At 41.0% G+C, this 12,411-nt stretch overlaps 1 protein-coding gene across 7 annotated transcripts in view; it reads right to left on the minus strand.

The window, feature by feature from the left end:
* Positions 1-2,344: 2,344 nt before the first annotated feature.
* The window catches only part of Arid4b (AT-rich interaction domain 4B), a 117,422-nt gene continuing 107,355 nt past the window's right edge, over positions 2,345-12,411 (minus strand). For 6 of the 7 annotated variants that reach the window (XM_059263388.1, XM_059263387.1, XM_059263390.1 and 3 more), the window contains 3 exons: positions 10,107-10,322; positions 8,404-8,550; positions 2,345-4,100 (listed from right to left, as the gene is read on the minus strand). In XM_059263388.1, coding sequence (XP_059119371.1) covers positions 3,967-4,100; positions 8,404-8,550; positions 10,107-10,322 — 497 coding nt within the window. In that variant the 3' untranslated portion in view covers positions 2,345-3,966. The other variant, XM_059263391.1, reaches the window with a different exon arrangement.

Here is a 12,411-nt window from a genome sequence, read left to right on the forward strand (position 1 = left end):
ATGAACTCCGGTGGAACTGTATGGCATCATAACGCTGATTCAGGCGGCCAGCTGACCCATGCCGCCTCCAGGAGGGTGTTGGCTGCCCCTGCAGGCTTGTGGGCAAGCTATCTCACCGAAGTCCACCCAGGCATCCCCCAGGGGTCCTTCTGCAAACACAGGCACACGCTCAGATACGTGTGGCACTCACTGCTTCACTCAGACCACTCACCCCATCCCAGGCCCTTCTTTCTCTTATACTGCTTCCCTCCCAAAGCAGTGCTTAGACCTGAGCTTCCCCAGTGGCCTCAGTGCTGAGTCCTTCCTTTCAGATACCTGCTAGTCTCATCAAGTTTCCTCTGGCCCCGGTTCTGGCCACTTCCAGAACGGGGCATTGCCCTTCCACTCAGAACCCCTTCTTCAAGCAGTCTGTGGCTGCTCAGTACTCAGGAACTGCGGAACTGATGGTTTACGACTCCAGTATGCCCTTTCGTCCTGAGCCTGTCAGGAAAACCTGGGCTTGGGAGTGCAGCAAGTCTGAATAGCTGGTGGGGCCTGAAGCACTTGGCCATCTCCTTGTGGGTAAGCTGTAGGCAAGCTCGAATTGACACATGTACATACCCACTACCATACTGCGCAGCAGTGTGCACATTCCTCCTAGCCTGTTCAGGCCAATTCTCAGTTTCAAGTTCACGGTTTAGATGTGATAAAGGTTCAGAGTACTAGGGGTCAGTTGGGTGTAACAGAAAGGCTGAACAGGTGTAAATTTACTGCCCTAACTCCTGCAATGGGGGGGGGGGGTCTTCAAACAAAAGCTATTTCTAGCCAGGACCTCAGCTCTGTCAGCCACCAGTATTCCATGCAGCTGGGGAAAGGACTACTGAAGAGGAAGGACAAGGGCCACGCAGCACTCAGATGACACTCCCCTTTATAGGTCCTTGTTTTTCACTGTGTAAGATGAGCAAGGTGAGCTATAGAGACTTGAACACTCCAGGACTCAGACTGCAACAGCAGCCCTTCGGGCCACCACTCCCTTCCTCTCAAGGACACCACATATGACATCCAACCACCTCAATGGTTGACTGCAGTAGTTGATACAGTGCAGATTTGTTAGACGCGTTCAAGGCCCTCTACAGCCTATGACCCTGTCTCTTCCATCTTCTTCCTCCTTATACACCATGATAAACACCTGGGAGCAAGGAGGTGGCTCTTGAAGTTGTACATTAGGGCCAGATGTGGTGTCTGTGCCTATAATGCCAACACTTAGGAGGCAAAGGCAAGTGGATATGAGCTGAAGGCCAGCTTGGTCTATATAACCCAAGGCTCCACAGAGACCCTGTCTCAAAACAGAAAAAAGTTATAGATTAAAATCGCTGCATTATTTTTAATAGATAATACACACCACTACCCCAGGTGAATTAGGGTACCTTGGGAATGGGAACTGGTACACTGGCTGGTTTAACAATGCCTACTGGATTCCTGTAATGGGTACAGGAGTCACTCAAAGCAGAACCACAAAGGTTCCACCAAATTAAAAGACAAGACACTCCGCAGGTAGTAATTTTGAGTAAAATAAGCATTTTTAAGGAGTGTGTGGAGGCATATATCTGTAATCCCAGTACTTTGAGCCTCAGGCAGAACTGAGAACTTGTCAGTTTGAAGCCAGCTTGGGCAACATAGCAATTCTATTCTCAAGAAAAAGGATTTGTTTATTGAGATGGAGTCTCAATCTGTGTAGCCCAAGATCCAACTACCTCAACCTCTTGAAGGCTGGGATTACTGATGTGGGTCACCATATCCTGCAGAAACATTTCTCTTACATTTATACATTTTGTGTGTGTGAATGTACAGGATAACTTGCAGAGAAGAAGGCAGTCTTTCCTTCCACTATGTGGGTAACAGGGATCCAGAAACTAACTCACTGGTTATCAGTGCTTACCTGCTGAGCACCTTACTGGCCCCAAAATATAGTTTTAAAGTTGTACTTATTCTTTTTCCTTCTTTAGACAAGCCCCAAAATCATAACAAAAAATATATATATTCAGAGTCTAGCAAAATAGTATATAGAAAGACAATAACAGCCTAAAAATACCGCTCTCTAGTGGTTAGCCAAGGTTTTCTTTTTCTGATTTAGGGTCTGGTTTGGTACCGTACTGGGGACTGAGACCAAGGCCTTGCACACACTGGGCATATGTGGCACCTCCAGCCCTGATAAGGGACTTTTCATTTTTAAGGGCAGAACAATCCCTTTTTAGGTATCAATGTGAGTCCTTGTGATAATACAGGCTGCATGTACATATTCTCGTAGTCATCACATGCAAAGTGAACTAAATTTACTTAAATCTTCTACAAACAAAATCAAGGATTCACAAACTATGGCATTTTATTTCAGAGCCTTTGCTTACATTTGTACAATATATTACATAATTCATCATGTTTGCAGATCCTAATATAGACTTTATAGTTTTAATCTATAAGTTTTTTCTTCAACATTTTGCTGTCAACAAATCTTTACAGTCTGTACAAATTTGAATAACTTGAAACCATTTTTCAACAAAATTAGTTACTGTAAGCACACATTACAAGACTTAAAATGCTTTTCTTAGAAAGGTTGAATGTAAAGGATTAAGGATTCTGACACGTTAGCATCTACAACAAAACGCTTCGAGATTCTCACATGTATTGCCAGAAAACAAATAAAACATGCCAGCCTCATTCAAAAAAAAGCACACGGAACCACAATTAAAACAGTGAAACAGTCTGTACAGTAAAGTACTGTGTATTAACAGTGCCAGGTTTTAAATAGCTTCAATGAACACATCCGCAATATACAAATGTCTTACAAAGGTGGGGAATTAAATACAAGTGCCAAACAGATTGGAATCATACAACATAAAGTCAACACAAGTGAAAACAATTGGCGTTCATTTTGCAATTTATACAAGGCATTTAATTGTATAGGCCTACTACCCAATTAGCTATTTATACTTAAAATAACAACCATCTTTGTGAGACAGGCCATATAAACAACCTTGAACCATTCTAACAGTTTGTTCCTGAAGTCTTTTTGTTGTAAGCTCATAATAAAATAAGCAATACAAATGAATTATCTGTATTTAAGGGAAAAGAAACATTTACAAGAAAACACAAAAATATAACTGTTATAATTCATTATGAATAAATATACACTTTGAACTGGCTAAGTACAATCTTTATACATTGTTTAAGATTTAATACAGTTTATTAGCCATTTTCTTTTTTCACACAATGTATTATATCAAAATTAAAAAAAAATACTGATTTATAGAAAAATGGCAAAGTACAGTAGTCCCATTTCAATTTGAAGGGGCGTGAAAAGCCACTGCTGACCTTTTAGCCTAATTCAAACCTGTAAACATGTTCAGTCATTTTTAAAGAGAATCTTTAATATTTGGTTACCAGGACTGATGTCTAATAATATCCTGTTAACTGCAGGTTTTGAATTTGTTACATGTGCTTGACTTATACAATTAAAGTCACCCTAAGGTGACTTGCTTTAAAAAACAATTAGCTTGTACAAATGAAAATAGGTTCATATTTTTTAATAAATGAATGGAAAAATATCAAATGTTCCAGCTTTAACAAAATACAAGGGAATACATATACAGTAAGTCATCTCACATGTTCTGGCCCACCCTTTCTCTGCTTACTGTGTTGTCTCTACAGGCAGTGAAAAGCCTCCTCTGCCACAGTGGAAGGCCTTCAAGTTACCAGACACGCAATTCCCAGACAAGTTGGAAACAATTATTGCTTGAGGAAAAGCAGTTCGTTGTACTTTTTCTTCATAAAAAAGTGCACTTAAGTGCCAAGTCAGCTTGTCAAGAAACAATTTTTAAATATAAAATAGTGCTTGTCTGATTTTGTGTGTGTGTGTGCCACTGTGCAGTATAAAAAAAGATGTGGCCCTCAACAGCCATTAAGTGCAAAGTGCTCTAGCAAGTCCTGCTGTCACCTGCACTCAACTGACACTCCATTCTGTGATGCGCTGGACATTGACGGGTCAGCCAGTGTCAACATAACAGCAGCTGTTATGGAGCTGGACGAGGGAGAAGAGGAGGAGGAGGAGGAAGATGTAGCAGCACCTGAGGAAAAGGAAGAGCACATGTGAGGCTACAAGGCAAGCCACAGTGGACAGAAGCAAATGCTAGTCTTAGCCTAACTGTCTGCTATGTTCTCCAAATTCACCTTCTAGGAGCCATGCATGCTCACAGTATCACAGTATACAGAAAGGGAAAGCCAGTGCATTTCAGCAGCAAGCCACTGCTCAACAGAGGCATCCTGTACAGAGAACATGGGGTACAGTGGTACAGCTCAGAGGCAAAGTACTTGCCTAGATTATAAGCCCATTGGTTCTTTCCCCAGCCCTGTCAAGGAAAAAGCAAAGCAGAGCAGAGAGGGAAGAAAGGAGCTATGTACCCACACTGCAGAGGGTAAGATAAAGGATAACTTTGTTCACCAAATACCCAAACAGTTTTGAATGAAACTGGAAAAGCCTCTGTCATTTCTGTCTTTCCATCCTTCAAGTTTTCCTATAAATTCCTATGGTGCTAAGAATGGGGAAGCTGAAACCTCATAGATGGTTACCAGGCATAAACTGCTTGCCTCTGTAGCCTAACTACCTGAGCTGAACTCCCAGATCCTACTTGAGAGTGGAAGGGGAGAAATGACTCCATTATGTTTTCCTCTTGACCTCCACATACACTCACACAATAAATGATTTTATTTCAAAGTTTAAAAAGAATGGGAGGCTGAGTTGAAAAGCTAACCAACTGCACTTACCTCCCTCAGTTTTTAAGATATACGCACTGTTTTCTTCAAGGGCATTCTTTCCTTATTATCAATGCATGAATGGAATAATATACACACACATATATATGCACAAATAGAAAAAAATCATCCAGTGTGATGGCTCTATAGGGGAAGGCACCTGCCACCAAGCCTGGGCCGATCTGAATTTGATCTTTGGGACCCATACGGCGGAAGAAAAGAACTGACTTCCAAAAGTTGTCCTCTGATCTCTAGACGTACATTATGGCACACTTGCACACACATACGTGTGCACACACACACAATGTAAAAACAAATTTTTGTTCCATACATGGGCATAAGTTAGAGAAGCAACTCTATCACCTACAACTGTCTTATTTGCCCAAGTGCTCCCTCTACTGTCCCTAGTTGTTCATATTCTTTAAAACTTTAGATGGAAAATTACTGCCACAAGGCCTAATCTTTTATAAAGACAATTGCAATGGAACATAACCCAACATATTTACTTCTGCATTTTGGAGCCTTTGGGAGATTCCTAACCTGAACCACCAGAGACGAACAGTTTCTATAGAGAGTATGTGGTCCTCAAACAGCTACCATCTCTGTAGAGACAACATCTGCAACCCATGTTCTAAAAGAATTTCATCTCTAGAATCTGGAAATGGAGATTTAAATTTCCTAGATTTAACAGCACTTATTAAAACATAGGAAGGAGCTGGGGAGGTAGCTCAGTCATTGAAGTGATTACAAGGACCTCAGTTCCATCTCTAGAACCTATGTAAAAAAGCAAAGCTTGGTGGCCAGCCAGATTAGCCTATGAGCAAGGCCCAGGCCAAGGAGAGATGTCTTAAAATAAGGTATCTGAGGTTGTCCTGGGGCCTTCACACCCATGCACACACACACAAACACAGGTGGAAGTAAAGTGGAATATAGTGCGCTATCGTATAGTATCCCATCTCCTGCCTTTGTTGTGGTTTAGATTATGAGACAGATCTCCCTATATAGCCCTGGCTAACCTGAACTTCACTATGTACAGCAATCTGACCTTGAATTTGCAAACACTGTCTTGCCCCTGCCTCTCAAGTGCTAGGGCTGCAGTATGTGCGAACAACATCGTGTAAGGTCACGTTCCATCCATATCAGCATATACAACTCTATTTCTTTTTCTTTTCAAATAGTATTACACTATATTTACGAGAAATAATTTCTTTAATTTCCAAGCTTTTGTTGTTACCAACAATATAATAGTTTGTACAATTAATACAATTTTATTTATTTTAAGACAGGGTCTTAAGCAGGCTAGCCCCAAACCTACCATGTAGTCAAAGATAACCTTGAGGTCAAGATTCTCTTGTTTCTATTTTACCTTCCAAGCGCTGGAATTACAAGTATGTGCCACCACACCCACCCAGTCACAAATCAAAAACTGAATGTCTATTTTATTTTCATTGGCTTGAATATAAAATGTAATGATGCCGAGTGGTGGTGGCACACACCTTTAATCCCAGCACTCACGAGGCAGAGGCAGGCAGATCTCTTTGAGTTCGAGACCAGCCTGGTCTACAGAGTGAGATCCAGGACAGGCACCAAAACTACACAGAGAAGCCCTGTCTCGAAACAAACAAACAAACAAAATAAAATGATTTCCATCAGCAATGTTGCTAATTCAACATTAACTGCTTTACATCTTGATTGATTCCAGATTCAAGTCACTCCAAGCTACTATCTGAACTAGTGGAACAGGCTTTCCGTATGACGTGCTTCCACTGCGGCTCCTAGAATCTACTTTCCATCCAGCATGCCATTTCCCTGTCTAAAGATTCTAACAACTCTCTATTCTGCTCAAAATACAACTGCAACCCTTCACTCTAGCCTACAGGGCCCCACATCACTCGCTCTCTGATTTCATGACGAAAATCTCTACTACTTCACACTATAGTGGTTTTCATTCCGTGTGGAAAGGAACCAAGTACACTCTCACCTCAGAGCAGAGGTCCTAATTTGGGGTTATTCTACCACTCCATCTTGTGGCTACCTGACAGTGTCTAGAAGCATTAACTGTGCCATACCATTGGCATGTGGGATGGCAGCTAGAGATACTGTTAAACAACCTCTGATGTAGAGGACAGCTATCTATAGGAAAAAATGATCAGGCTCAAAGTGTTAATGGTGTCACATTAAAGCAATCCTGTTTCAGGGACTTCTGCCAAGGACTGAGTCATATGTCACACAAACTCCATGGTGTAGCTAGCTAATGGAAAATAATTCAAGGTCCTAACTGTAGGGCACTAATATAACCCAATGGATATCCTTATAAAAAGAAGACTCAGAGACATCTCTACATCCACTATAGATGTTTCCACATGGAAGAAGGTGACAAAGACAGCCTACACACAAACACGGCAGGCCTCAAGAGAAAAAACAAGGTGCTGACTATTTAAACTTCCAGTACTGTGAGAAAAGAAGTTTCTATTGTTGTCTTCTCTGTCATGGTATTTTGTTATGACATCTCACATCATTTCTTGTCATTTAGGACTCAATAGAAATGTCCTATTTGCATTCTAAAGTAACCCAAATAGTGAGAAAAAAGAAAAAAAACAAAAACAAAAACAAAAAACGCTGTTACACTGTTGTGAGGGAATGTCAACTATTGCCACAATAGAAAACAACATTGAGGTCCCTCAAAAATTACAAGTAAATCTACCACCTTCTAGAAAACAGGACAGTGTTTACAATGGCCAGGAGAGTAGAGGAGGAGAGGCATGGAGACTAGTTCATGGCATGCCATCTAGACCAGATGGGAGCAGTACACTTTAGTGTGCTCACACAGAAGGCTGATGACAGCCAACAATACTGCACTATAGAATTCACAATACCTACAAGATGGAATTTTGAATGTTAAATGTTTTTTTGTTTGTTTGTTTGTTTTTGTTCCTTTGTTTTTTGTTTTTCAAGACGGTTTTTCTCTGTGTAGTTTTGATGCCTGTCCTGGATCTTGCTCTGTAGACCAGGCTGGCCTCGAACTCACAGAGATTCACCTGCCTCTGCCTCCCGAGTGCTAGGATTAAAGGTGTGTGCCGCCACTGCCCAGCAGGATTTTGAATGTTTTTATAACAGAGAAGAAAGAAATCTAGAAATCCTGAAGGAATCACTCCACAAGTATGAACGTACTGAAACACCACACTGTGACCATAAAATGTATGAGTATTTGTCAAAGTATTCTTTAAAAGAAAGTTTCTTCAGTAATACCTGGCACGAACCAAATGCACAACACAGGCTTTGCTGAAGGAGCTCATATAAATCAAAAGACCTTATGATTTATGTATTATACTAAATTTCTTTTTGGGCAGACAGGGTCTTGCCCAAGTTGACCTGGCCTCCCACTCTTGCTGTCTCTGTCTCCTTAACGCTAGGACAGTAGCCATTTGCCACTCGGTTAAGACCCACCATGCCTATCTTCCTTCAGATTGAAGGTGTACTGTGAGTTCCATGAGTGGGCACTGTGATGTCCTATCAGATGAGGCTGACAGAGTGAAGTCTGTCCACAGAAACACAAACACAGTCCTTTCTCAACAGCAGTGGACTAAACTGACTTATGTCTAAGGGAAAAGTACTTACTTTCTCTCTCTTTCTTCTTTAGACGTTTTCTCCTTCTATCAATGGAAGCTACTTCAGATTTTAATGACAGATAATGCTTTCTGATTTCTTGCAATTTTTCTTGAAGAATTGAGATCCGTTCAGCACTTGTCATATTTTCCAGGTCCGCTGTCAATTTAAAATATTCATTAATATGTATTTTGGAAGTAAAAGTTAATAAAAACCAAAACTGATATGGTTATAGAATAAAGTCAAAGACAGATAAACTACAAGACAGTTTTCTGGGTGTGGTGGTGCACACCTGTGATACCAAATAAACCACAAAAAACAAAAACATCAAAATATTTCCTTCCTAAATTACTCTACTTCCTACCCTGTGACTATAATAACCTGGCACAAATGAAATGTACAACACAGGATTTGCTGAATGAGCATATACAAACCAAGACCTTATGATCGATGCATTATGCTAAAATTCTTTTAGGCAGACAGGCTTGCTATGTAGTCCAAGCTGAACTGGACTCCCATTCTTGCTGTCTCTGCCTCCTGAATGCTATGACTACACATCTACCACTATACGCACTACTATTTTCTCTGCTCAGTTTTCTAGTCATACAAAATAACACCATAGTGCATCAGTTTAAAAATAGCCAATGTAGCCTGGTTATATCTGGTGTAGGGCATGGTAAAACACACCTTTAATCCCAACACTTAGGAGGCAGAGACAGGAGGATCTCCATGAGTTCAGTCTGGTCTACATAGTCAGTCTCAGACTACCCAAGGCTACATAATCAGACCCTATCTCAAAAACAGTAACAAAAAAAAAAAAAAAAAAAAAAAAAAAAAAAACAAACCAAAAAAAAAAAACCAACAACAACAATAAAAAAAAAACCAACACACACACACACACACACACAAAACAAAACAAAACAAAACAAAACAACCCAGTTATGGCAATACAACCTTGAAACTCCAGCCCTCAGGAGACTAAGGCAAAGGGATTGCCCAAGTTTGAAAGCAACCTGATCTATGCAGAGTACCAGGCCAGACAGGCTAAATAGCAAGATCTTGTCTCAAAAAGCAAATTCATATTTGCAAATATCATGCAAAGGCAGCAGAAGGTTAAAATGTATTTTAGAGGGGAAGAGAAGGGAGACAGGGTCTCAGCTTTATAACCCAAGATGTTCTCAAACTCTCAATCCTCCAGTCTCAAACTCCTGAGCTCTGGGATTATAGGTGTATATCCCTATGCCCAACTCCCATACTGTTTCTTTATTTAAAAAACAAAACAAGATTTATTTTTATTATTCTTAATTATTAACTATATATGTGTGTAGTCTATGTGTACAGGTGCCTGAAGAGGCCAAAGGTTGTCAGAACCCCCGACCCCAGCCCCGAGTTACAGGCAGCTGTAAGTGACATGGGTGCTGAGAACTGAACTGCCATCTTCTGGAAGAACAGTACAAGCTCTTAACCAGTAAGTCATTCCTCCAGCACCCCCATACTGTTTTCAAGCAGATTCTCAATCTCACATGTACTCACTTGCTGGTCAGCGTCTTACTATTTTCTTTTAGCAATTTGTTCATTCAAATTGGGATCCTACTAAGGTCTATACTATGTCACTGTTAAGGTCCCCAGGCTTAGGGTAGCTTCTTTTTGCTAGCACTGACATCAGGAGGAACTAAGACAAAATGCCTACAGTCCAGACCAAATATGTCACTTACACATCTGAAAACTCCACTTGTACACCTTGGGAAGCCGATTACTGGGCTCCTTGAGATCAGGGTCTTTATCTCCATTCTTGCCACACTTTCCTGGAGACTGTATCCTTGCAGGAGACTTGCTATTGTGGGACTTCATTCCAGTAGGGACTGACTTGACTGCCTGAGTCTTAGTCACACTTTCACCAGCTGAAAGTTCTTCACTGTCACTACTGTTTGCTGAAAGAGAAAGAAACCATCAATAAACAAACGTTGGTCAACCTATCATCAACTTAAGAGGATAACTCTAAATTCACCACTTAAGTTTTCCACTACAATAAACAATCTACCTAGAAAATCAGTGTGGAAGATTTAGCTCAGTTGTATAATTCTTGCCTAGCAAGCGCAAGTCCCTGGGTTCAGCCCCTGGCACTGGAAAAATAAAACCTAGAAAAATCACATGCAAATGCAGACATATCTCAGCCAAAGGAAACAAAAGCCAGTCTTCCACCTAGATTGCCAATAGGTATGAATTCATTTACAGTGATCCTCCATCCTGCTAGTTTCACTAGAAAATACAGTGAGCCAGCATCTAGATGCTCCCACATATCCATACCACAGATGCTTCACTCAGTCAGTCTCTTCCCTAGCTAAAGAGCTTTTTACTCTGTTGGAACATGGCATTTCTTGTAGTAACTTCTTTAGGACTTCATTTGTGCACAGCAAAATGTACCAATTCTGCTGCCACAGTGGCGCATAATCAGCACTATCACTGAAGAATTTCTTGGGAAACTATACTGACATGTGTAACAAATTCCTTCATCTCCTCACACATAATAGCTTGTTTCCTAAAATTTATCACCACACTCTCTGTGGTCAACATATTCTGGAGTTTATCAAGAATTTGCTAATTAAGCTTCAGTTCTAGAATGGATGAACTTATCCTTGACCACTTGTCATACGACAGGAGTACCATTTGTTTAGTAATGCATGTCCTCTTTCTAGATACAAAGTACCTTTTTAGATTCCGTTACAATGATTGCTCAGAGAATGGTTAATGGTAAATTACCAGGACTGAAGCCAGATAATCAAAGTTACCATCAACTGCTCTAAATGGATTAATTTATTGACTCTTTAAAGATGAGCCTTTCTGGAAATGACATTAAAATGGTAACATCTTGAAGACAAAAGCATTACAGTGTAAGAAAAACATATTTTAACTATTCTATTGTTCATACCAAGTAATCTAGAACCAATTTGGCATATATTGATGAATTATTCTTTAACAGCACTCAAGTGGGGGCCCTGAGGTGTCAAAAGTGTTCCAAACTGCAAAGGTGCACCTCTTCCCCTGAGAGTAAACAACCTCTGCCACTCCTATACACACATCTGAATGAACCTTTCCCCAGCCCCCACTGCCGCTCTGGAACCATAACAACTCCTAGCTAAGCCACCCAAGGCTTGGCCCCTTTGTGTGCTGTGGCCTGCCTCAGCCTGCCTGACGCGGCCTTGCTGAGCACAGCCACCCGGGGCCCCAAAGGATGCCATATTCACCGCCTGGAAGTCATATGGGCTCAGCAGAAGCTCGGGGAGCTGACCGCGTAACCCTTTTCTGCACTGCAGTGCAGCCAAGGCCGCTGCTAGCAAAGGTCAGGCAGTGGAGGTGGCAGGAGTCTCGGAAGAGCAGCAGGGGTCAGTGTGGGGCACCTGAAAAAAAATTCTTTACATATTTTCCACTTCTTATTTTGTCTACAAAAAAAATAATAATAAATAAAGATCAAACACACAGCCCTCAGAAGAAGCAAAGCATTATATTCTCTGCAGGCCAATGAACAGGCCCTGCCAGTCTTAGACAGAGCACTCTTAGCAAAAGTACTGCTTGTGATTGCTTTCAAGTAATATATATGGTTTAGGGATGGAAGTGTAATTTCATAGACTGAAACTGTGCCTGCTGTTCTGAAACATTATAAATCAATCCACTTCTTTGTAACAAAAGTACACATAGAACATGTAGACACTAAACATGAAGGTAAATGAGCCATGATGTCTACATGATCACTCACCAGCAACCAATACCATTAACAGCAATTTGTTCAATCCTAGACTTTACCCATCATGAGAAAAACTTCTGTGTATCTGTTAGCTGTTTGTTGTTTGAGGCAGGGTCACATGTAGTCCAGGCTGACTTTGAATTGGCTATGTAGCATAGAATGATCTTGAACTCCTGATTCCTCTGCCTCTACCTCCCCAAAACTGGCATTATAGGTGTGCACCACCTATCCAGCATGTGACCTTTTTTAAGGTTATGAGAAAAAAAATGTAGAATTAA

The sequence above is a fragment of the Peromyscus eremicus genome, chromosome 5 (genome assembly GCF_949786415.1).
Source record: "Peromyscus eremicus chromosome 5, PerEre_H2_v1, whole genome shotgun sequence".
Lineage (NCBI taxonomy): Eukaryota > Metazoa > Chordata > Mammalia > Rodentia > Cricetidae > Peromyscus > Peromyscus eremicus.